Genomic DNA, 27,663 nt, shown 5'->3' with positions numbered 1-27,663 from the left:
TTCAGGAATTGCCTGACCAACCTCTCCTTTTCTTTGCTCTGCCCTTCCTTGCATGTCTACGAAACTTTTTTGTGGTATTAAGAGTGGGAAGGCAGTCTTTGTGAGATGGAGTCCACTGTCTTCCCTTAATGCTGGCATTTTGGAATAAACCTGCTTTTCTTTCTACCAAAAAGAAGAAGAAGAAGGAGAGGGAGAGGGGGAGGGGAGGGGGAGGAGGAGGAGGTAGAGGGGCCAGGAGGAGGAGAAGGAGAAGGAGAAGAAGTCCCTTTCTCCCTTTTTGTCTGAAAAATAGATTTCCAGGCATCCCATGATTCAGAGACTTTTCCAGAAAGATTTAGCTCTAGGCCATATTATAAGAAAATGTGGTGTTTGAAGCCTAGAGATATCAGATAATTTCTTGCAAAACTAATGCATTTATTTGGGGAATAAAAAAGCTCAGTACAGTCATTACTGAGATTGCTCAAAGTTAACTTTCGTTTCATTCTGACAGACAAAAAGGAAGGAAAACAACTTCTTTTCAAATATCAGGAAGTCAATAGTGGAACACCTCTGTGTTTCTTTCTTCAATTTTTCTTCAAAATATACAAAGAAAGAGAAATAAACTTCAAACATACTATTTCCATGTAGACAACCTTCCTCAACGAAGAAAAAATACCACAAAAAAAGATGCCTGCATTCTAAATGATGTATATTCAAACTGTTAAATTTTGAATGATACCAAATCCCCTCAAGCCCCACAACCACTACCTTCCTTGTGACAAAAAGATCATTCTATTAATCTACACAGAATCCTTATCTTCTGTCTCACCCTTCTCTAATCCATTCTCCACATCACTGCCAGAGATTGTTTAGAAAGCCTGACTTTGCTTTCTTTACCTTGCGTTTGCTCATGCACTGTTTTCTCCTGCTTTATGAAATGCTGTTCCCTCTATCTGAACACCTCCCACACCTAACCACTTAGTAATCTTCTCCTTCTCTTCAAGTGGTCTGCTCAAGAGTGACTTTCCCTGTAAGGGAGCCATCCATTTAGACTGTCTCCAAGCTAAAAATTAGGTGCTCTTTCATGTTTTCATGACACTGTGCATTCCTCTGCTCTAGAAACTCACAGTGATTCCATAATTCCAACTCTTCTAATTCACTAGTGGACTGTGAGATCATTGAGGCTGAACTATGTCTTATTGATCTTTATGACCCCAGCTCTTAGCTAAACTCCTAGGCACATCTGAGATACTTAAAAATATTTATTGAAATGGATCCATAAAGTTATCCTATAGTAAGTATGGTCTACATATCAGAGATAAGAATGTAAAATCTGAGACAACCCATACAGTCTGAGATCTCTGAGCAACCTAACCACAACCACTGAAAGAAAGAAGAAATCTGGTATTGAGTTTTATTTTCCTTCTCTTTCTCATTTTTAATATTTCAGGTTAGTAGGGGAGCTAAAATAAAGTGACAAAAATATAAGCTGGGTAAACAATTACTCAGACTATTGTGAGCTACATCTCTTTTTAAAAAAAAATATATTAACACTTAAAAAGAGTAATTGATATGTATAGCAAATGATATTCACACCATGAGATCATATAGTTTTAAATTTTATACAGCAGACATTCTCAGATCACTTTCTATATACCACATACTGTTCTAAAAATATCAATTCTTTTAATTCTTATAACAACCTTAAGAGGTCATCACCAGACAAATTTGGAACATTTTTTTACTGTCTTGTGATAATCAGTGTCATCCTTCTCCTTATATCCAGCAGAGAGATTCTGAGTTGAAGAGAATAATAATACCTACAAAACTAAAAATTATTTTCAGATGTCCAAAAATGTATCAAAAGATCTAAGGAAGGAGATCACATCAAATGAGTATTGTAATAGTTATCATCTCACAAGGTACTTGCAAAAGATAAAACAATAATAATTTGAAGATTTGAGTGGAATTTGTATATGGCATTGGAGTACCACATATTTAAAATAAATCACCTGATCAATTACAGAGAGAAGGAAATGGAATATTTATAGGACCAAGATAAACCCATGCTTGTCACAACATAAAGCAGATAACAGAACAAAATCTTGAAAATAGTCTCACTTCTCCTTAAACTTGGAAAAGAGTGATGATTAATTGTAGATGAAGACTTTGAAAAGAGCAGATTAAAGTGTAGACAAGTTGAAGAGGCATAAAATGAAAGCTAAGGGCACTGAATAAATAGCACACTGGGTCCATATTTATGAATTGTCAATAAGAAGGATTTGCAGACATTAATGAATATAGATTCATACTAAAGTTGCAACTACTTTTCCCATTTTGAAAAGTATAGTATAGGAAAGAAGAAAGTGCAGATATTAATACATCAGAGGAACCCATTATACCACAGGATGAAGTTAGCAGAGTTGTACCAATGAACTTGCATGAAGCTACAGAAGGCCTGCTTGTCAAATTTACCAAAGACAAGAGGTCTGGAAAAATGGCTCATGCTTTGGATAACAGGTCAGTGTTTAAAAAGGTCTGGTTAAACATCAAGTTAACAAAATTATATCAATATGTGCATATTTCATTCGGATATCCAATTTATATGTCACCTCTTCACATAGACCCTTTTGACCATCTATTTCTAATATGGTCTTTGGGATTCTCTACTCACTATTACTTCGCCCTGTTTGGTTTTCATCATAGCACTTATCTCTTCCTAATGTTACTTTTTTTTTTTTTATGTATTTATTAGTTGATATTTTTCTGTCTAACTTCACTAGAAAGTAAAATGCATGATAGTAGTAACTTTGTATAACTTAAGTGGAATAGGACAACTATGTCAACATTTGTCAAAAAAATAAAATGCCTATTTATTTCCTTCTATTAAAAAAGAAATTTGATGAGGTCAGAATGGGAAAATACCCTAATAGCATTTCTTGTGAAATATAATATGTGTATAATAACAGAAGCACCGAGCTGGGATCAGAAGAACTGGGTGGTTTTGCCACTGATGAGTTACTTGACTTATGGTAAATCATTGAATTCTTCCAGGAACAGTTTCCTCATCTGTAAAACAAGGCTACTAATAGCTCCTGAGAGGTTTTAAAATAATGTATATAAAAGAATTTTGTAAACCATAGTGTGCAAAACAAATGTGAAGAATGATGATTGGGAGAGGGGGCGGGTGGTTGAGTAAATGCTCAATATGAACCAACAGTATATTGTGACTTCTGAAAAAATAATTAGATACAAACATTGGTTGCATCCAAATAATAGTAGACATTGTGTACTGGCAAGACCCAAAACAGATTGCTGTTTTTCCTCTCAGTAACATATTATGCAAGATATTGACAATTGTCTAAAGGAAGACCGAGCACATATAGGTTGTAGAGATAGTGAAAATAATTGGAGAAAAAGTAAACATAAGGAGCATGGACGGGGGAGGGGGGCAGTGAGGCTTATTCTGAATATGTGAAGAATTATCATGTGGAAGATTCATTCTATGTAGCACCAAGATACAAACTAGGAATTGGTTTTAAAAGACTAAGAGGGACAGGTGCTAGTTTAAGACCTTGTTTTCATGTAAGAAACAGTTTTGTAAACTTTAGAGCAGTCCCATGATGGCGGAGGCAGTAAATGATGGTGATCACAGCCAAACCAGGGGGGCATATCCACAATGTTATCAGGAGGCTCTACTCTCAATCTGAAGTTCAGCTTAGGTGATTCCAAGGTCCTTCCCAAGTCTAAGATTATAATCAATCAAATGTGATATTCCTGTCACGCTTAATGAGAATGGAAGGATTCTGAACTCTCCCTCAGATCCCAAAATACTCTTCTTAGAGACAAAAATCAATAACTGAGAGAATGGCAGGTGATATCAGTCCTGAGTCAATGAGAAGAAAGAGCAGCTGGGTGTGGTATTCAGCAGGGGAGAGCCTTTGTGCTTTTACAGCTACATCCTACTGAGAATGTTTAATGCTGTTTTGTATGTTATTGTCTCCTTGGCTTGACACCATGAACTATTATGACTCTTGGTGTCCTTCAAGAATTTGTTGCTGTGCTTCATAGGACACCGGCTGTTGCAAATACAAATTCCAGCTGAAGATCTCTTTCAATTCAAATAAGGTCTCATTCCCCAGTTTGGAGGAGGGGAAGAGGAAGAGAGCCTTAAAGGTTCAGCAAGTGCTAAATTGGCAAAACCAAACACGTTGCAATATTTGCCTGAAATGACTTTTGCATAGTCCTGCCGGAGGAATACAGAAGCTCCTCCTCGTTCCCGTTATATTTACAACACAGAGACAAATGCATCAACAAATCCTATATTAACCAAGTGCTGACGTGTTTGTCATGTCCAGAGACCTACACATGTCTGTGTATGGTTTATAGAGACTGCACGTGAGAAATGGGAGGCGGGGAGTAGAAAAGAGGCAGATTTAACTCACAGAGAAACAGGTTAAAATAATTTTCATGACTTTCCCCCACCCCCAACTTCAGCCTCGGCTCTCCCTCCGCGGGAGGAGGCTGTGGGCTGCGGACTCTGATGGAATGAGGAGTAATTGAGCTTGAGCCCAGCCAGAGGTAGCTTCTCCTCCGGGTGTCACTGCTGCAGCCAGGTGCTAGGTCCTCAACGGCCGCTCTGCCCGGTGCAACATCGACTGCAAAGACAGCCAAGCCGCCGCAGAAGTTGCCGGGCATAAGACTCGGGAGGCATTGGCTCAGTAACTTTTCACGTCATTTTCTGCTCTGGAGCCCCTTCTCTCCTCTCCGAGCAGCCTTTGCCACCGCGAATTATCAGTGCTCATGGGGCAAGGGAAGAGCAGCTTGCAGCACTGAGCGGAACCGGACTCGAGCCCGTGATGTCCGGCACCAAATTGGAGGACTCACCCCCTTGTCGCAACTGGTCATCTGCTTCGGAGCTCAATGAAACTCAAGAGCCGTTTTTAAACCCCACCGACTATGACGACGAGGAATTCCTGCGGTACCTGTGGAGAGAATACCTACACCCGAAAGAATATGAGTGGGTCCTGATCGCCGGCTACATCATCGTGTTCGTGGTGGCTCTCATTGGGAACGTCCTGGGTGAGTCTGGTCCCGGGCAGCCCTCCAAAGGACTGGAGCGTCCCCTCCACTCCCGGCTGCAGAGTCTGAGACCCCTCCCTCCTCCTGGGATGCAAACAAAGAGGTCGCAGCTCTCAGGGTGGGGATTTTCTATTAATAAAAAAAAAGAAGAAAGAAAAAGTTTTCTGGTTTTAGGAACCACGACTGAGCCCAGAAAGGGTGATTCTTTTTTTGCAGGGAGAAGCGGGGAATCGCGTTTCTTTTGCGGGCACCTAGGTTACAAGTGCAGGGAGAGGGGCAGCGACTCGGTCTCCAGGTGGATTTTGAGTGCGGGGGAAATTAGTCAGCCTTTTGTGTAACGTGGCTGGGTGTTTCTGGGGTTTGGGAAGAGGTAAATCTGGCAGAATGCAAAGCTGTACCTCTAAGGAACACGCTTGCTTAGGCTGTTGAAGTCACAAAGGATTTGTGAGCGAGGCAGAGTGACCTTTGGCAAGGAGGTTTAGGCTCTGTCTAGAGGTTGTCATGAAAAGAAGGCAGAGTGGGGACAGAGGCAAAGCAGGAAGGTGCACTCACACACTGAAGCTGAATTATACCCGTGCTGGGAGCAAGCAGCTTAGGAAGGAGGGGCATTTGAGAAAAGTACCAAAGAGATCCCAATCATTCATCCATTCATTCGTCATTCATTCATCCACTCCATCCATATCTATATCTATATATCTATATATCTATATCTATATCTATATCTATATCTAACTATATCTATATATCCCCCACCCAGAGCGTGCTTGTTGCCAGGCTGGGGAAATATTGGTACCTATTTTTTTTTCCCCCAAAGAGGAGACCAAGCTTAATGCTAGGCTCTTTCTCTTTGTCCTTATCTAGGTTTTGCATGCAAACATACATTTCCTCCCCACTCCCGACATTTGCATAATTTTTGAGGGTTGGGCAGAGGATGCAATAGCAATTTGGTAGCTGGAGTTTACAAAGGCAGCTGAGGAATCCACTTAAGAAAAAGGAGTTTGGGAAGGGAGGGACGGGAGGGCTTAACATGAACTGTGAATGGAAGGAGCATGTACCTTGATGAATGGAGAGTGGGAGGTGTTTCAAATGTAGAGGGCAGTGTGGTGGGAAGGGCTGTTGAAAATGACAGGAGGGGGTGGGGGAGGTGAGGAGCAGATGATCTGGATTTTCAGTTATTAAAAGGGAAGAAGATGAGTGAGCTGAGATAGGCTGGGAGACTTTGAATTCCAAAGCAGATAATTTGTAGCTATAGTGGAAAAACTTACCAGGCTTTCAGCACCAACCTCATTTTTACCTTCTTTCCCCAAATGTGTCAGTCTGGACAGGAAACTTTCAAAGTAGTCTCTCACCAATTTAGCAGGCAGAGTAGTTGGAAATATACGACTGAGAGGCATTCTGGAGAAAGTTGGTAGAATAGTATTTGATAAGAGGGCTAAGACTTCTTTGAGAACTTTAGTTTGCTCTTTCTGTACTGTTTTCAGGCTATTTTTCTTTGTGTTTTTTTTTTTTTAAAGGTTAGACAGAAAGATAATCTTTTGAGGATGCAAAAAAGGTGGAATACACATGATTGGGGTCCTTTGTTATAAGAATATGTCTGCTAATAGTTATATCTTTCTTATTTCCGTTCTACTTGTTATCTATTCCTTAGGATTACAACTATTAAGACACATCACCACTTGTATAGCAACATTTCACTGCATCATGCCAACACTTAATGAGAAGTGAATGATCCAAATTGAAAATCTGCTGAGAACCTACTGTGTGCCAGACCCCTTTGTATATACTGTCTCACTTAAACCTCAAAGTGACCCACATGTGATAGATAAAGAAGCAAGACTTAGAGAAATGAAATGACTTGTTAAGGAACATGATTCAGATTCAATTCCATTTCTTTTGACCTCAGATCCAGAATTCCCCATTGATATTCTACTCTAGAGCTAGAAAGCATATAAAGAATGAATTATTTGCTCCTGGTTGTCTGCAAGCTATTAAATGTATTTCCTGTTCTCTTCCGCATCTATGTCCACTGTTAATAAATTACCACAAGGGGTTAATGACTCTATCATTCTCTCCAACCAAAACCTATCCAAAGAAGAATGTTATTGCATTGCAGTAAAATTTTGACATGTTTAACTACAAATCATTATATTTCCCTTTAATTTTCTCTCAGGCTTATGCTCTGTGAGAAAATTTGTACCTCTTGGCTGTTATTTCATTCTGGCTTTGCACAGACCTTTGCAAAGAACTGCATAGTCTTTATATCTTAACTGAATGGTTTAGGGGTCCATGCTTTCTAGTCTGGGGAGTGTTTTACACTCAAGAAGGAAACACCTCTACAGTGAGACAAACTTGTTTCATTTTGTCAAGAAAGAGAGCACTGTCCACAGCCCTAAGTGCTGAAATGGCCAATCCCGTTTAGCTTAAAAAGACAGATTTACTTAAAACACTCTACTCTTAAGATACGGACAGCTGTTTTCCTCAGCACTGAATGACACTGAAATCCTCTCTGGCTGAACTGAAACCCATTCTTACAAACATATCCCCTGAAAGTTTATGAGGTTACGTTTGACATTTAAACAAATGAGCAGTGTTATTACTCACAAGCCACTTCCTGCTCTTTGATGTCACTGTCAAATTTGCAAAATGGATTCGATTGAGACCAGTTTGTGGGGTTTTTTTGCCCCTCTGGTGTAAATAATTTTATTCAAAAAGTGGCAGGACAAGAAATCACATTATTCGTGCAAGATAAAGATGCATCGTTAGTTTTGAAGGTGAAATACCACAGTATAGGCAGCAGATGTAATCACTGACCCTTCAGGTCCATCCACCATTTGCACTTGCATGTAACTGACTACCTGGGAAATCTCAGCCTTATTGAACTTACACATAAAATATACCAGTTAGAAGTCATTTCGCCCACAGTGTCCTTTTGTAAAGTGATGTAACAGGATATGCTCTGAGCAGAATGACCAAGTCTTGCTCATCCCCACCTTATTTTCTTGTCTCCACAATTCCTCTTTCTCCTTATGCCCCCTCTCCACTATCAGATGTTTGTTTCCAGAGATCGAAAGCAGTTTCCTGGCAAAAAAAGTGGCATTTTCAAAATAAAATAAATGTTACTCTACATAGAATTTTATAGGTGTATGTGTTCTAATAAAAGACACACATGTTTAACTATAGAATTTAAGTCCTAGGGAGGAAGATGGTTATTTTTGGAAGCAGTATTTTTCTAGTATCTTTAAAATTATGCCCCATACAGCCTATTCCTATGTATATCTTGCACTATAGCCAAGTAGATGCCTCCAATTATTTGACCAGTGTATTTTGAACAATATTACGTTTTTAAAATTAATGTGTTTGGGGAAAGAGAACTCTTGGGGACATTAAAAGGAATATATTTAATGTAATTCTTACTTATTCCTTGAGTTGAAACTGGATATACAGATGGATTCCAGTCAGTTCAAACATTAAGCATTTGGAGGAAATGAGCAATTCTCTGCCTCTCTTACTTCTGCATTCAAAAAAATCTTAATTTTCACCTGGATTGTTTCTATCTTTCCTGTTGTTATCTCCATATGAAAATGAGAATATTCAACAGATTACATCAGTTCAGCTATGCTTCTCCCTTCTTGTGTGACCATTCATAAATTATTGAACTCTCCAAGTCAGTTATTTTTCCAATTGAAAATTAAGGCTGATAATGCCTGCCTTGTAGAGAACTTACGAATATATAATATATAGATATATAGAGATGTATGCACACAAATATATATGTATGTATGCATGCAGTAGATGTGTGGATATATATATATATATATATATATATATATATATATATATATGGCAAAAAATGCATGCAAGTGGGCACTTTGGTCAACATTGCTCAAGCACCATAAGCAGAAGCGTCTATACACTGATGGCAACCACTTTGAGAACCTCTTGTAATTGCAGAAGTCAAATGTGACTTGTATTTATCCTTTGTGATCGGTATATGTTGAGTATTAAAAATTTTAATAGTTTTTTCCTTTCTTAAAATGTGTATACATTTTTGGCACTATATATATTTTTAGTGTGTATATGTAGTATGTATTGAGGGGAAAAATATATATGTATAGTGCCATATATTTTCCCCTCCCTACATAGTAAACACTAAATGCCCATTTCTATTCCTTCATTCGTACTGTTGAAGTCTCTCCCTGATGTGGTTTGCAGCCATCTTCTGTCTTCATGGCCATTCTGTGTTTCTGTATCTCTTTGTCTCTTTATGTTCTAGCCTTTTTTCAATTGAGTGTTTTCCTAAAAGCTATTAGCAAAATGGAGTTGGCACATTACTCTGCTTTCCCATACCACCTCCACCCACCCCATCCCCTGACAGGTGTGTTTAGTGCCTTTTCACTAACTACTTAATAATGCCTTCCCATCTCTCTGTAAAAGTCATTCCTATCATGATATTTTTTTTCTTTCTCTCACAGTTTAAATTTGCCTGCACTGGGTACCATTCACTGAGTTTTTAAATTGTTAATTGGTTGGTCTATCACTGTTAATGTTTTAAATAACGCCCACATACACACAGACAAACACACTGATAATATGTTGATTTAACTCAGTTAAAGCACACTGCCTATTAAGTAATTTACCCAATAACAGTTAAGCTAAGTTGGGTGGGTGGGATGGGAGGAACATCTGTAATAAGGTTGCTTCTTACAGAGTTAATCTTATGTCCCAGAGATGGAAATGGCAGAGTTATACTGTATGGAGGGGAAATTCTCACTACTTCTAAGCCTAAGAGATTTTTTTTCTGCTTCATCTAATGTCTAATTCAGCTTTGTGGGTGTTTGTAAACCCACCCTTTCCTACACAGGAAGCAGAAAGAGGTTAGAGATAATACATTACTAATCTCTGCCAGGACTCCATAGAAGTCATGAATAGTGACAGTAAAAGGTAATATAAATATAGCCATTAAGCTTTAAACCTGTATGGTTTTAGTTACAGAATGCAAAACATGCTTAGCTGAATAAGAATTAAATTGATGCCTCTACGTTTTTACTAAAACCATAACAACTTAGTTTTACCAGGTAAAATAAGTCATGTTTTCGACTTAAACAAAATCTCAGTGATAACTTTTTAAATGTCTGTCTCATAGATAACATCAACATTTATCATGGATAGACACTAATAAGATAACATGTGCTACTGGTAATTTGAATGTAATGGAGTCTTCCTATATTTGAAGAAAATTATGAGAGAAGTAAAATAATGAACATGATACCAATTTTCAAAAGAGGCCAAATATAATATTCAAATACAAATACAGCATTCCAGTTTCAAGTTTTTTCTTGATTTTATTAGGATATATATATGAATTTTATATGTATTCATACGAATTTGTATTATTTCATATTTTCATATATTAGAATATATTTGCAAATCCTCAGGTACTGCAGCTACGTTAGCATTCCAAAGTCCCTGAATCTCGCTCAGCAACTCAAATTTCACAAGTATCCACTGCCGGTGTTATTTCACTGGTCAGGGAACATCTTTCCATCTTTCTTCTTGTAGCATTCTGACGTATGCCACACCCTTAGTGATGTGGCTCCAGTAAGCGATGGCTCCCTGGTAAGGTTCCGTCAATGGCATGTGATAGGTGAAGCTCACGGTATTCATCTCCAGTTCCTTTTCTCACTGCAAAGGTAAATGAAGAAAATTTATCGAGTACTATATGCCACGTTCCACAGTGAATATATATATTTCACTGATGCCTCATAACCAATGTTTAATGAGAAGATTAATAGCTTTATTTTACAAATGAGAAAAATAAAATTCCAAAAGCTATTTTAACTTAATCCAAAGTTTAGTCATACAATAAATAGCATCATTAGGTTTCATATACAAATTTATCAGATTCTGTGGCCCACTTGTGTTCTATACTTCATCCTTTCTCTCTCCCTTGCTTCTAATTCTGATTAAAAACACAGAGGAAAAGAAAGTGGAAATGATGCTTAGGTGTGCCCTCTAGACAATTTACGGAGTTGTTCTGGCATGTCGTCATGGTATTTCTCCTGATAGTTCAGCTGTGAGTATGAGCTCATTTGATAAGTTAGTCAAGGTCAGACTAAAGTTACTTTACAAGAGAAAATTTCCAGGTAATATAGGTGCTGCCAAAACTGCTTTTGCCGGTTCAGGGGGGTGACTCACTGGATAAATGTTAGATAATTGTGGCCGAGGATCATTTTGTCATTTATAGTACAATCCTTAGACACAATTTAAGATTGAGGATCTAAACATTGAATATCTCAGATAATCTAATGATCTTTTTATTTTCTTTTTCAGTTGTCAAACGCATACATGCATTTTGTTTTATTTTCCCAACATAATTAATATTTAAAAAACAATCAGAAGTCTCTATTTATTTGACTGAACAGGTCAATCTTTATATCACACAATAGTGTTCCTAAAACATAAGGTGTTATATATGTTCAAAAAGGCATTCACCATCACAGTAGACATAAAATGACCTTTATGTACTGACAGTGGAATCTTTTGAGATGCTATTGGATAAAATACCTGACATATATAACCTGTATTTTAAATAGCTGACTCTTAGGAGTGAATTTGTTCATTTCACCTTTGTTCTCAATGAGAGATGACCTCTTAACCAAGTAAATATATTTGATATAAATTTCATATAGCAGTCAATTCCTTGCCAATAGAACTATTTTCTCATAAACAAAAAAACAAACTGTTCAGAATAAATATGTACTTTATTCTTTAAAATATTTTGGGATTATTGTGATTGACTATTTTCCAGTAATTTGCTTTCATTATTAAATACATATTAATATTATATTTAATACTTATGTAATATTTCACTCTCCAAAAGACATGTTGCATACATCATCTCATTTATTCTTCACAACAATCTTGCAGGTAGGTCTTATTTAGTGAAAAAATTCAAGTACTTGAAGTGATTTAAAATCTTTTAAAAGAAAAGTTTGAGTACATGGACATATCAAAGGGTTGTGTGTCAGCTTGGGTAAAGTTTATGTTTTCTGTATTAGAAGAGGCCAAGATAAAGGAGGCTAGCTATCTTTGTCTGGCCTTCAGCAATGATGTCTCATACCTGATTTTGGAAACATCTGCACATAGATACATAGTAACTAAATTCACAAACCTCAAGAAAAAGAAAATACAAAAGAGTTCCAAAGTTTTCATGTTAAATAAGAAGTTGCTGTTACAAGTCCTAGAATACTTCAAGTCCTTTCAATCATCATAGTCTCTTTCTGTAGACATATCTTTAAGATAGTTTTATTGGTCTGAATAGGTAGGCTATGCCATAGTACCAAATAAACCCTGATCACAAAAGTTTATTCCTTGCTTATTTAATAGCTAATGTGAGTTGGAGAGTGTTTCATCCAATAACTCATGATCCAGGTGCCCTCCATGTTTTATGTACCAACTTAACAGGTGGCTTTTGTGGTAACCAGCCTCTAAGATGGCTCTTAATGTGCCTGCATCTTCTGGCATTCACACCCTTGTGTAATCCCTTCCCACAATGTGCCAGGATTGATCTGGGTGACCAACAACATACAAGATTACGTGACATACGTGAGAGTATGTCACTTTCAAGATTACATTATAAAAAATTACAGCTTCTGCCTTGAGCCCCCCCACCCCACCCCACCCACTCTCTTGCTCTTGTATTTTTTTGCTCTGGAGAAAGTAAGATTCCTTGTTATGAGCAACCCACATAATAAGGAATTGAAATATCCATCCAACAGCCATTGTGGAAATGTGGCCTGCTAACAACTTCATATCTGATCTTGGAAGGAAATCTTTCTGCCAGATTGAGTCTTGAGATGACTGTAACAGCACCGTTCCCCAGCCCCCAGCTAGAGTGAAACTTAATGACAGATTCTGAGACACGGCAATCTAGCTAAGTTTCTCACCGATTCCTGACTCTTTAGAAGCTGTGAGATAATAAATATTTGTTGTTTTAAGTTTTTTGTTTGTTTGTTTTTAATTTGGGGATAAGTTATGTAGTCTCTAAAGCTGTCATGGTAGGAAAAGAGTGAACTGGAAAAAAATATACTGACTTTTAAAGCAACACATATCAATCATGTCCATAATCATTCGGCTAAAACCAATTACATTGTGTCACCCTAACTGCAAGTGGGGCTGAAAGTGTAAAGGAAACCTGTCTCTGTCACAGAAACCATACAATAGTTAAAAGTATTTTTAACTTGCATAGACTCAGAAAAAGGGAATTTAGAGGAATCAAGTATCTAAAGGCATAAGCCTAAAATAAGCTGATAGATAGATGCACTCAGCATTTTGGATCTCTGCCAATCAAAGTAACATAATATTAAGAAATGCTGTGGTAATTAATGTGCCAAGCATCTAGGGTACAAAGATAATAGAAACCAAGGAACCTACTTGCCAGTGGGACAGACAAAAATATTGATAGATTATTTCAATATAATGTGGCAAGTGCTCTGATTGATGGGTTACAGGGTGTAGTGAAAGTATATAAGAAGAGCACTTAGTTCCATTTGGAGGATTAGAGAAAGACTCAGGAGGAAATGACACCTAAATTGAGTTTTAATGCATAAATTCAAGTTATACAGGTGAAGAAAATTGGGTAAGGATGTTCTAAGCAGAGGAAACCACATGAGCAAAAGCAAAGACGCGTGAAATAGCATGGACTGTGAAGAGAATGTTAAGCAGTTGGGTAACTCAAGTGTACCTGTAGATAAAGGGAGTCTAGAGACAAAGCTGTAGCATTAGACAAGGGTTCAGTTACAAAAGACCTGTGTTTCCCACTGAAGAGCTTGTCTGGCTTTGATACTATAGTTTAAAGGAAGCCCTTAGAAAATTTTACGGAGAGTGCCATCATTGCTTTGCATTTTTCATGAGAGCGTTTTGGGGTTAATAAAGGATAAATCCAAAGGGAGAAAGATGTGTGAACATTTTCACATTAGAGTTTGTGTCCTGTTTGGGACTCATTAAATCAAGCCTACTTTAATGGAAAAAAAAATGATAATAAAAGATGTAATCAAAATTCTCTAAATAATTACTTCTTTGAGGCTTTCTACATGCTGCATAAGGAGGAAAGAAAAGAGAGAAAATGAGGAAAAAATAAAGAAAGGGAAAAGGAAGACTAAAATATAGACAAAAAGTGTAACTATTTTCACATTGGTGACTGTTTAAATTTGAGAAGAAATTTCTCTTCAAATGACTTTTCATATTTCTTTCCTGAAAGACGTATGCCTGACTCTTGTATGCCATGGTTCTATTAATATTTTCCAATATTCTATAATGTTTTCATTAAAATTATTTTTGTAATAACATATTTTGGGGGTTTCAATCAGTCACCTATACGCCTACTCATCCATCATTTTGGCCTTTAGATCATTTTATGACCTCACACTGAAACCCAAAAAATGAAAAATTTGAGATCTAATGAAATCCCCAATTTTTTTACTCTAAATTACTTGCAACTCCCCAAATATAGTCATTTGAAAATTTATCTTAAATGGCATTTTTGTCATTCAAATAATCAATAAGATATCACATTGACCCTAGGTCAACCATTAGGGAATGACAGAGAACATGTCTCTAAAAGTTGACATGATAACACTTCAGAATTTATAAACCTGTGATTAGTTTAAAAGACTTTCACACAATGGAGTATACAGATGTTCTATTATAAAGTTGTATACACCTGAAATTTATTAACCAATGTTACCCTAATAAATTCAATTTAAAATGTCCATATATATATGGAGTTTTAAAAGTAGAAATTAATTAATTAAAATATTTGCTATTACTAGCTCACAATGGGAATATGGCAATGATTAAAAGTTTTAATATTCTTTTCTAGATTTTCAGTGAGTTTTTATTCCTACTCAGTGACTCTAAAATGAATTTGGAAATCATATGGTTTACAACCATATGGGGCCTTCATTTTATCACTACAATGCTATAAATGGGGTCAAAAAAGCACTGTCAATAATAATTTATTTCCTCAGTTGAGAATGAATTTTATGAGTCACCCACTTTGGTAAAGAACTATATTGCCTATAAATACTATTTTGAAATGTGCAAATTGTGCTAATCTTTCTGGGAAAGAAGTAGAGAGTTATGGTTAAGTGCTTTCTTGAAATCTGCAAATTGTGCTAATCTTTCTGGGATAGAAGTAGAGAGTTATGGTTAAGTGCTTATGAGACCATTTTGTCATTGGGTGAAACTGAGTCAGCTTTTCATTATGAAAAAATAGCTTAAAACTTAATCTCTCCAATTAGGATACTTAATATGGAAGTTTCCCAATTTTAGAAAGCTTAAAAACAAATATATTAACAAATCTCACCAGCTGGTGCAGGAAAAGCTCTTCATAGTTATTGGGACATGGATGTGCTGAGGCTTGATTTACAGTTCAGAGCAGGAAAGCCTGGGAAGGCCTTGTTCTTAGAAGTCATCAGAGATGGTGATGGTGATTCATAGATTCCTGAAAGTCAGTAAAATTACCCTACTTTATGGATTCATGTGTTCCCCTCCCACCTAGCATAATGAACTTTGCAACTAATCACTGAAAGAAACCCAAACTATCTCAGTAGAAAAGAGAATAAGAACTTAAGAACTTAAAAACACATAAATAAAAACATGCGCATGCACACACACACACACACACACACACACACACATTTTGGGGATTGCATTGTATGGCTAATAGGATTTTAATACACTCTTGTGGTGTTTTTTTTGTTTGTTTGTTTGTTAGTTTTCATGCAGGATGAAGAAACTACCTTCTAAACTTTAAAAATGCCAAAAGTAGATATAAAGCCTTGACTTTCCCAAGGTCGAGATATTTTCAACTATTCCCTGAGTAAATGAACCAACTTTTAGGGAAGCAAAAATGATACATTCACTAGAGATGAGAAGGTCCTTGATTTAACATTCACGTAAGAATGAGCATCTCTTGATCTCATTGATCATCGTAGCATAATTTATTTTCCTTGATCAGACTCAGTATATTCCTCCTTTAGAGTCCTCACAAATCTCCAACCTCCTCTGACCCTCTCATGTCTAGCTACTTCTCGGTTCACATGTCAGATCTCCCACCAAAGACTGGCAGAAGGCCCAGTCTGAAACATCATCCCCCTCACGTGCTATGATACCATCCCATTTGATTTTGTCATAGAACTTATTACTATTTGAACTTATATTCTTGGTTTATCTGTTGTTGTTTTTTTCTGTTTTTTTTCCCCTAAGTACCATGTAAGTTCCATGAGACGAGATCCTTTATTTTTCTTTTTTGTGGGTGTATCCTCACTGTCCTGAACAGTGCCAGGCATTAAACAGCAATATTTCAGTTCTAAGAATTTTGTTTTTTTAAATTAGTCACTGTAGGCTTTAACATTCTTCGATATAAAAATTTAAAATAAAACCTCAGTAATTTGAATTATGTTTGTGATACTGCCAGTCAATATCTTTAGGAATACACACATTAAAATGAGTATTACATAACTACTAAAGTAATGATTCAGGAGAACATTTGGAAATCTCTCCCCAGTACTGAGATCCCCTTGACATTATCATGAAAGTATTTTGCTCTTCTCATGAAAAGCAAATGGGATTTACAAATTGTGTAAGTTTGTTTGTTTGTTTTTTTCCTCAAGGAAGTTATACCAAGATCTTTCCAAATAACACGATACATTTCTGTAATAACTAGGGAGAGCATGTAATGTAAAAAGTCCTTACTTAACCCCTTTCCTCTTTGTTTCAAACTAATTCTTAGATGTTTTTTATGTTTTTATAAAAATCTAAGGAAACATTTGACCATTTGTGTCCCAAATGAGGTAAGAAAACTGAGACTGTGTGTTACCATGACTTCATACTTTCAGCAATAAAAAGGGCCATTATCAGAGCTCAGGATGTTTCGTGAATGCCCACAGCTTTAGGATTCCTTTGTCATTCTGCCCACTGCCAGGGACTTATGACAATTCTGCTTGTAGGTCCACTAGATGAAGCATACAATTAAAGAAAAATTGTACTTTCAGATGGAGCGCAAGAGCAGTGTTGCTAGTAACTGGATGGTTTTAACACTGCATTCAATGGGGAATGAGGAAAACAATAAACCTTTTTGACTAACTCTGGTCCTCAGTATCTTGAAATATCCATCAAATTAAAAATGTATAAGAGTGATGTCTGGCCCAGAGAAGGGAGGCTTTGCTAATTGTAGTAGACCCTAGACCAATTGAACCAATTTTATCAATGTTTCTCTTTATTGTGAATCAAGTGAATTACAGTAGAATTTATATGTTAGGCTTTTGGGAATTGTTATATTGCCCTATTTACATAACTTTTCAACAAATGTATGCATTTGTCATTTACCATCATAGTTAATCCTATAACAACCTGTGTGGCTGGACTACTATTCACTTTTTTCCCAGGTAGTGAAATTTAGTATTAGTTGTTTGAACAGATTTGCATATTATTTCTTGGCTTCCCCATTCCTGAACACTAAATAAATACAGTGCTCTGTTCTCCATTTAATTCCTCCATGGATCATCATTTCTGCTATTAGTGTGCATAGCAAGTTGAAAACTACAATATGAGCAATTTAAGGAAAACACAAATTCTCTTGTACATTTTTTTGGTAAACTGAACTGTAAGGGACTGGAGTTTGAGTGACTAATCACCACTACCTCAGTGATCTATAAGTCATTGTAGGTACCTGGCCAGAGAATGGGAAAGAGGAGCAGCAGCAAATGTCAAACCTGGCATAAATTTTCTCTCCTGGTGTATAGGAGTTCATAAGACTTCTCTGAGTCACATTAGCAACAATGGCAATATCTACAGTTTGTTGGTTTGAAGTCATGAAAATACATCTTCATCATCCAAATGGAGGTAAAAACAGAATAGAGAAGCAGAGAGCTCTGTCTAACTGTACCAGCAAAAGGTGAAAAGAAAAATAAAGCAGCTTGAACCAAAGACACTGGTTTTCTAGGGCTTATCTAATTTGGCGCTATTTCCTTATTTCATTCAGCAAATACTTATTGAATACGCACAAGGTGTAATATGTTCTAATACACTCTGTGAAGCAAACACAGAAGTGAAAGAGGCATGGTGCTTGCTTACAAGGAATGTCTAATCTGGTGGGAGAGACTAACATGTAAACAATAGACCATAGCATGAGAATTATTGAAGAGGCATACACTACGTGTTAGAACATAGAAACATAAAAGTTGGATCTGACTTGGGGTAAGAAGTACTCCTGCACTGAGGAGGTAGCATTTGAGGTATAGTTGGCATGTGAGTTTAATTCTGAAAAGCTCCAAAGGATGAAAAAACACCTAGCTGGTGAAGTAGCAAGAATGAATTTATGATTGCTTGCAGGTATATAAATAACTTTGCTGAAAATATCATTCAGGGAATTCCTGTAAAACGCAGGCTTCATGAACTTTCCTGGGTAATTTCAAGTAATAGAGACTTCAAGTAATTTCCTCTGATGCTTTGCATTGCTGTTATGAGCGTCTTTATTTTGTAGATCTCTGCCACACAGATACCTATTGTGTTATCTCATGGTGGATTCAATTTACAAAGTTTGAAATCCTTGTGGATTTCTTTGAAAGTGAGTCTTGATATACCAGAAGTCCCAGAGGAACATTAGTCTGCGGCAGTGGTAAGCATGAGAGGAAGTTGTGAGAGACGAGGTACTGGAAATCCAGTCAGGATCCTGTTGAGACTTTTCAGGAAAGAGTAAATGTGAGGGTAACACCAAGGCAGTGGAATTGAACAGATGAAACAAACAAAAAAAAAGATATTCTGGAGATAGATATTGGCAATTCATCAAATGTAGGGAATTGATGGGAACAGCAAACAATCATATGATTAATAGACATGTTTGCCCAAAGAAAGAATATTGATTGCCCATTTTTCTTTTTCTTCATATAGACAAGACTTATAGAAGAAAATCAAGTGCTGTGTGTAGAAGGGTCAGGATGAATTTGGCCAAGGCAGGATGAATTACAATTGCTAGAGGAGTACCCATGTGTAGCTATTCGGTAGGAAGTAGGGCTTGATCAGTCACCTGCCATTCACAATTAGTTGGTTGCTCTGATTTTTTTCTTTGTGGCTAAGCAAGCAGTATATGCAGTTTATGTGAGAATTACTTAGACTATGTGTTCTGGAATAATTGAAAGCATACAAGGAAATGTAAATTTCTTTATAAGTCCATCAAGTAGCAAGACCTATTTTGCAACACCAAATAAATTCATTGGTTAAAAATTGATTTTCTTCCCCTCCTTTCTTCCACCTCCCCCACACCCTGTTCAAGCCATTGTTTCTCAGTCTAGTTGTGTAGGACACAGCTCCCAGGCCCATGCTGGTATTATGAGCCTTGAACTCCCCGGGACTGAGGCAGTCAGTCTCCAGTCATCGGTCGGCTGCTCACAGCAGCACACGGTAGCCCACTGCAGCTCTCACCAGCTGGTAATGGCTTCCAGCCACTCATGGAAACACATGGTAGCTGGCCACACCTCACACCAACCCCTGGCTGCTCACAGCTACCCAACTCCAGGGACAGCTGTTGTTCACAATCTTAGCTGTAGAGAGTGCAGCTCACTGGCCCAGGTGGGAATTGAACCGGCAAACTCGGTGTTAGGAGCACAGTGCTCCAACCTCTTGAGCCACTGGGCTGACCCATATTTATATATTTTTGATAACAGCAAACAAAATACACATAGCTCCTTCTCTTATGAAACATATTTTAGTGGTGATATTTAGGGTATATTTTGACAGTAACGGGATTTGCTGACGCATTGCATATAGGTGTGAGAAAAAGAAGAATCAACATTTTCATGACAAGTAAATGGAAATTGATGCCATTTATTGATATATGGGATCCTGGGGAGGAGCTGGTTTGAAGTAGGGAAAGGGAGAGAATCAAGTTTAGTGTCAGATAGTCTACATTTGAGATAGTACAGAGAGGTGTATGGTGAACATTTGGGTATAAATAAAGTCAAGAGTTTAAGTAACAGGTCAAGCCAGGTGAAATAAACCTGTGATTAACAATCAGTGTCATCTTTTATGTACATATCGTCTTACATGTTCCCCATGTATATGAAAGACTGTGGAAGGAACTACATAGTGAATAGAAAATTCTTTCTTACATTTTATTTTACTCTTGGCTTTCTCCTGTATGAAATCATCACAGCTATATTTCCTTGAATCATGAAAAGAATCACCTTGAGCTATGCGTGAAAAAACAAAACAAAAATCCAAGGTACATGATGAAAATTATGATTTCAGAACCCATACCTAACTTATTGAGTTAGAATTTCAAAGGGTGAAACTCTAGAATCTACATTTTAAATAGGGCCCCAATACACTGAATCTGAGAATTTCTGCCACAAGAAAAAGTAAAGGGAAGCTTCCCATTACATGAGACCTCCTATTTTGGGAGGCCAAATTGAAAGCCAGGTGCTTTTACAATTGACACAAATCCAATTGTGTCCATGAAGAGCAACAGAGGAGAGAAGATGAAAAGACCTGCTTTAAAATGGGATTAGGCAGAAAAACAAGAAAATGCAGAAAAAGACCAAGAGGAGTTAGAGGAGAAAAAAAAGAAAGGGTTAGAGTTGTGGGAGTCCCAAATGTTTTCTCAGTGATAACTTCAAGGGACAATTATGCAACATTTGAAGCAGAGATATCAGTGTGAACATTGGCTCAATTAATCATTGTAGTAGTTGGTGCACATTTTTTGTTATACAACTTCAACATAAAAGAACATTTTAGAAGTCTGACATGATCAGTAGACGTCACTGTATAAAGAACTAGTAAAGCAAAGATTAAGAAATATTCGAGAGAAAAACAGAATGAGTACTGCAAAGTTTTCTTCCGTATTTTCTATATGAAGTCATTATTTCAGGATTGAAATGAAATTTCTCTCCTTTTACTGTGTGTCCCTTCACCCATTAAACAAAATTTACATGAGTTATGCTATATGCAATAAATGTAGTCAGTTATGTCATGGAATGAATCAGAGCATTGTTATGAGAATCAAAGGTGTTTGACCACACAAAAGCATGTGAAAGATTAGCTCTGATTTAGATCTAGTGGTTCTGATTTATTAAATTATAAATGTTAGGAGTTGTTGGACACAGAATAGATACTAGGATCCTGCGAAATTGTAAGAACATCAAAAACTTTTTGGCAATAATATTGAATATATGGAAATACTGGATGGGTAGGATTAAGACAAAGAATAAAAACTGTTCTCCAAGGGTTTATACACACTAAGATTTTAGAAATGCAATTTTTTACTGAAATATCCTTAATCCTCTATATGGAAACAAGAAAGAAACATAAGACTCTAGCAAGTTCTATCTAAATCCACTGCAGACAGATGGTTACCTACCCTTTTCTTCAATATATTGGAGTTTGCAAATATTCAACGTCCAAAGAGTAGCTGTCACAAAAATATAGTGAAAGATTTGTAAGACTTGAGATATATTTGGTAGTAGTAGGTTAAAGAAGATAATTTTTATTTTGAACTAAAATAATTCAGATTTGGAATACAAAAGTCTAATTTTTTTCCTACACAATATATGTTGTATATATACATAAAAACCATGGTATAGTCACATGCATTTTAAAGAGTTATTAGTGGCATTAATTATAGATAATTTTATTCTCCTTTATATTCAGTTCAAGCTACTCAAATTTAAAGCTTCCATTTTCATTTTGAGAAAAATATTTAGGATCTATCTTGTCTTTTATTAAGAAAGCCATCATCTTCAACTTTCCTGCAACTGGATCCCAAGTTATTATTTTTTGTTTACTTAGAGTATTCATGAATTAAGTTATGTATTAATTGATAAAGCATTTAAAACTCATTGTTTACTAAATTTAATTGTCTTCCTGTTTTGCAGGCAATCTCTAAGTATTATATGTTAATCTATATGTACACCCTGAATATAACACAGGAACAGGATATATGTTGTCATTTTATGCTCATTTTTCTATTCAACGCTATAATTAAATGCTTAAAGTTCTATTTTTAGCGCTGTATGAGTATAAGAAAACATGATCTGTGAGCAGATTTAAGGAAAAAAATTACTGAGGGTTTCTGGGTAATGATTGGAAGGTTATAGGGACTGATTCATTTAGAAGGTCATGGACTACCGTTTTCTCAAGAGAAAATGTCAGCATCCTGCAGACTGGATCCTGACATTCTCCAAAGATCTAATTTTGGTGTTGTGCTACTGTTGAATGGATATAAATGAAATCTGAATAATGAGAGAACATTCATTCATTCATTCAACAGTTATTGAGCATCCATTTGTTGCCGGGTACTATCCTTGACACTAGAAGGAAGAAAGATTAAAAATATATAATCATTTTCCTTAAGGAGTTAATAGTCTACTGGAAAGGACAGAAATGCAATATATTAAAGAAAAATATAATCTGGTATCTACTATTAAAGAGATATGAATAGTGTACTGAAATATAGCATCTTATATATAAAATTACCTTAATGGATGAGAATGAAACATAGACAGAGACATAAAGGAAGTGAATGGCAGATGTAACAAAAGATGAAGCAAATAATGCTATCGACGCAGGGTACAAACAAGCTAAACTTTGGCCACCTCCAGCTTTTAGGGTCCTGAGAATCACACAAAAAGTCCTTGTTCTTGAGAATTTTTTTCCCTTCCACTCCAAGTGGCAATCTTAGGGTTTATTCGCTTCTCTAGCAAACCACAGTTTATGGAGGAGTTTCTACTGCTCCCATCTCATCCTCTTGTTTACCTATGAGACTCGACTAAGGTATCATTATCTCCAAATTTCTCATCAAATGCAATAGTTTGGTTGTTTTATTATTACTTCCCTTTAAGTTAATTTCTAAAAATAAGTCATTTAGAGTTAGCATCATTCATTTTATAGACGTAGGACTATGCGAGTTAATTCCGTTAACTAATGCTAATACCATTTGCTTTCTGACTTCTGCATGTCCTTTCCTTCTCTGTTGCTGCCTAAAGACTGGTTCTCAACTTGTTATCATCTCAGCATTGCAACATAAATGGGTGAAAAATCTCAACTTGGTTTGCTGTCCCAGTAACATTGGGCAAAGTTTTGGTTTTTTATAACAGATTTAAAAACATAAGATTTTTAAAATAAGGTTTTTGTTTCATTTGTCTAAATTGCCTTTATTTTTCATGGTCATAGATAATTGAGTTAAAAGGACAATATCTCCTACATTTGTATTATTGACTTAACATTATTAGGAAAGGGAAGTAGAATCTTATAAATCTTAGAATAGGAATTTCTATAGTTTGCTTATAAGCTTAGGTTTTGCTTATTTGCAGTAACTTCAGGATGTATATTATTGGAAACATTGGTGATTTGCAAGTTTATTTATTTAAAATTCTAATAGGAGAAAATATTTAAGTAACTATGACTTCCCTCTAAAAGACAATAATGCTTTATATTTGAACAATAGCAAAATAAGTAGAATTCATTTTAAACATGTGAATTCATATTATAAATCATTTTCTTTTTTAAAAAGAACAAGTATGTCATCTGGAAACCCTGATCAGTTGGAGGAATTTGAAAATGATTCAATATATAATTGAAAATGGATATTATTTTCAAATTATTTCAAATCTGAAAATATATTTAAGATACTAACTGATCTCTAATTATATGTCATTACTACTTCCCTATCAGCACTATAGGACTTAAAATATTAATGTTAGAGTCTAATTTTATAATAAACATAAAGTCATAGAAATAAACTTGAGACTTACTTTGGGAAATTCTGTTCTGTTCTGTTCTGCTTCATAATGTTCAGTTTCCTTAAGTTTGGTATTGAATTATGTTTCTTTGTCACTGAGTGAGCTCGTGGTATGACTATTGAAACACCAAAACAATGAGATATTAATAACAGCTCTTTATCACTTTATCATGTTTTCAATAAAAGAGATGTTGGCCTCTTGAATTTCTATAAAACAAAAAATGTATGCTTTTAATGATAATATAATCATTTGGGAAGACACAATTAGATTACAAACACACGTGGAATGATTCATATAAAGTACTTTAAAATCTAATAATGCAGACAGAGACATGTTTCTTTTAGTCATATTTTCCAGTAAAATTCTCACCAAAACACTTTGAAAATGATAATTGTGCAGTCATCAACTTTCAGAGTAATAGGCAGGAAGAGAAAGGAATAACTGAAGAAGATACCCAGTAACAATATAGTACAGATAGTATAAGTGAAGATAAAATGAAAAATCAATAGCATATTGATTTTTTTTAAAAAAAGAAACATTACAGTATAAAACCCTCAGAAAGGGAAACATCTTTCTCTCTCTCTCTCTCTCTCTCTCTCTCTCTCTCTCTCTCTCTCTCTCTCTCACACACACACACACACACACACACTTAAAATACTAAAATGAAAGGAAAAGTTAAAAATGTATTTAGGTAAAGGTTTCATGAGGAAAGTGTTGTATCAAGACATTCTAGGCACCCAAAGCAGATTAAAACAAAAACAAAAAAACAGAGAAAATGGCTTAAATTAAAATCAGAAAAAAATAGAGTAGTTAGAGTACAGAAGATAAAAAGGAACACAGTCCTGTATATCTCAAAAATGCCTAACATGTCAAGAATTTAAAATTTCACTTATAGCATAGGAATCTATAATATATACCTGTTGCTTGTTGCCTTGCCAACAACTACATCCCCTTGCTTCACATATCAGGAATACCTCTTCCTTTAGGAAACTGTCCCTTTGACATTTCATGAAAATGTGGAGAAGAGAGGAAAGAAACTATCAATCACAGTTCTACTGCCTCCACTTCCACCCCCACCCTCCACCACCACTGCCATCCCCACTGCTTAAGATAAGAGACAGAAAGGACCAATAATTTCCTGTTCTCCAAACACAGTCTTTGTCAAAGGGATGATAATTTGATCCAAATGGAAATAACTAGAGTTTGTCTGTTAGATTTTATGTATCAGTTATGGGAGATAAATGCAGCTTTATTACCTAAGCTTTGCTACTTAGGATGATTAAACCTAAAGATGCTGAAGAGCTTCCCTTTGTCACACAGAAGAAAATCATCTGTAATAAGAGAATTAGACCAGCCTCCAGAGATACAGACTAAGAGATGGAGAGAACCCTAATGATATTGTTGGAATCCCTAGATCTAGTTAGACCACCCCTTCCCAGGTACATGAGATTTATTTTGTTTACATTCATTAGATTTGGATGGTTGAACTGAAAAGTACTGATTAAAATAGGAACCAACCTGTATTATATAGACAGTGAGAAGGAAGAAGGAGAGAGAAAATGAAAGTACAAGAAAAAAACAGAGGCAAAAATAGAGAAGGAAAGTGAGAGGCTCTGACTACCTTTATTCTCTGACATAGTTTACACTCCTCAGAGATTGCTCTTCTCTAAGTAAAAGAATGAAGATGATACATGTGCTTGTAGCCTGGGTGGTCCTCCAGCAAGCCTTCACTGAATGAGTCAAGGAGTATGTTCTTCCCTCAGGAAGCTCAAGTCTACCTTTAAGTCTAGCCATACTGTAACACTAACAATAAACCTGGTCTTTCCTATAACCCTAACTGTGCCCTAACATTAACAGTACTTCCTCTAAACCTAACTTATTATTAACCCCAAGTTATTAAGTTAACATTATTATTATTAATATTATTATTAACTTAATATTAACCCCAAACCTAATTCTGATTTTGGTTATAGCCATGACTTTATCATCCCCTAACTTTGACCTGAAAACCAACTGTAAAGCTAAACCGAACCTTAACTCTAATGCCTAACCCTAAAATTAACCACAATCCTATCTCTATACCCAACTGTAAAACTAACCCCAACCGTATCTGTAACTTGAGCCCAACAGCTAACTAATCCCAAACCTATCTCTAAGCCTACCTCTAACCTAACATTAACCCCAAACCTATCTAACAGTAACCTAACCATAATGCTAACCTCAAACTTACCTCTAATTCTAATTATAACCCAAACTCTATCCTCCCCCAACACTAACTCTTAACCCCAAATCAACCTCAGACCCCAACCATCACGCAAATTTCAATCCCATACCTAACCCTAAATATAGCCCCAAATATAACTCTAATCAAGAGTCTGAAACTTAACACAACTTTACCTTGAACCCCAACCATTTCACTACACTTAATTCTACTTATAATCCTAACTTTAATATTGGCACCAAACCTATCTCTAACATTATCTATAACACTAACTCTAACCTCAAACCTAACTCTAATTCTAATTCTAATCCTAACCTTAATCCAACTCTGCCTCAAACCATAGCCCTAAAAAATAATCCTAATCCCTTTTCTTACCCTAATGTTAACACTAACCCAAAATCGAATTCTAATTAGAAACTTAAATTTACAACTAACCCTAAACCTACCTTTAGCCCTTATAAAAAAACTCAGACCTACCTCTAACACTACTATAAATGCAAACTACATGTAATCCCAAACCTAGTGTGAAAGTTACTTCAAAATTTATCCTTTGCAAAAACCCAAGCCCTACCTGTAATCCTAAACTGATACCCAACAATAACACAAACCCTTATCTCTACCTCAACCCTAAAACTACCCACAACCCTAAATGTCACAAGAACTTTAAGTCTCAAATAACCCCACACCTATCTCTAATCCTATCATTTACCCCAAGTCTATCTTTATGTCTAACTCTAAAACTAACTCAAAACCTAATTCTTACCCTAACCTTAAAATTAATTCCAGCACTATTGGTGCAAGTGACAAGACGGGGCGGGGGTTCCAAAAGAAAAATCAGGTTATTCTTAACAGGAGAAAAGGAAATGGATGCTGGATGGCAAAAAGCACAAATGTTCACCACAGATTTTGAGGAAGAATTTCTCTTCATTATCATCTAGCCCAGCTTTCTAATTTTAAGAATGAAGATTTTGTGGGTTTGACCATTTTTTAAATGCAACATGGTAGAAAGTTGGGGATGGGTCAGCATCTTGAAAAATTGATATCTACTTAACTAACGATCTTTAGAAGAGGAAGGAATGAATACTTTCAGAAATGTAAACAGTAGCCTTCTATCTTGGGCAATGTAGGTGCTTGCTCAGAAAAGGTGACTCATTACTTTGTTTTCTTTCTAATTCTTTAATATTATTATTATTTTTTAAAGTTTGTGACATTATCTCCTTTCTTTTCCCAATCCATCCACCCTGAGTACACATATCCAAATTTATATATTAGATTGGTTTTTCTAGTAATACATTCTATTTCAAAAACAAAAACATTGGGAAGGTGAATACAAAATACAATTATACATTTAAGGATAATAGTGTTCAATGTTTTTTTGTGCACTTTAAAATAATTACATTTGTTTCATTTTTAGAAAAATGACAAGGAGATGTAATTAGGGGATAATTTAAAGCTAGGGAATAAATGTTTACTATGATTGATGATTTGAGAAAAATATTATATTAAAATTCCAGGTTTCTCCCGTTTCTGTGAATCAAATGAAAAATTCATAAGGGAAGGATTTAATCAGTCAGTCAAAAATCT

General features: G+C 35.9%; 1 protein-coding gene across 1 annotated transcript in view; it reads left to right on the top strand.

Annotated features, from left to right (window-relative positions):
• Positions 1–4,349: 4,349 nt before the first annotated feature.
• The window catches only part of HCRTR2 (hypocretin receptor 2), a 97,249-nt gene continuing 73,935 nt past the window's right edge, over positions 4,350–27,663 (top strand). The window contains exon 1 of the mRNA XM_019734592.3: positions 4,350–5,061. Coding sequence (XP_019590151.2) covers positions 4,839–5,061 — 223 coding nt within the window. The 5' untranslated portion in view covers positions 4,350–4,838. The remainder of the gene's footprint in view (positions 5,062–27,663) is intronic.

Source organism: Rhinolophus sinicus, chromosome 2 (assembly GCF_057876585.1).
Source record: "Rhinolophus sinicus isolate RSI-liver-muscle chromosome 2, RSI-T2T, whole genome shotgun sequence".
NCBI lineage: Eukaryota > Metazoa > Chordata > Mammalia > Chiroptera > Rhinolophidae > Rhinolophus > Rhinolophus sinicus.
The sequence above is the reverse complement of the archived record's forward strand: the minus strand, read 5'-3'. Positions and strand labels throughout refer to the sequence as shown.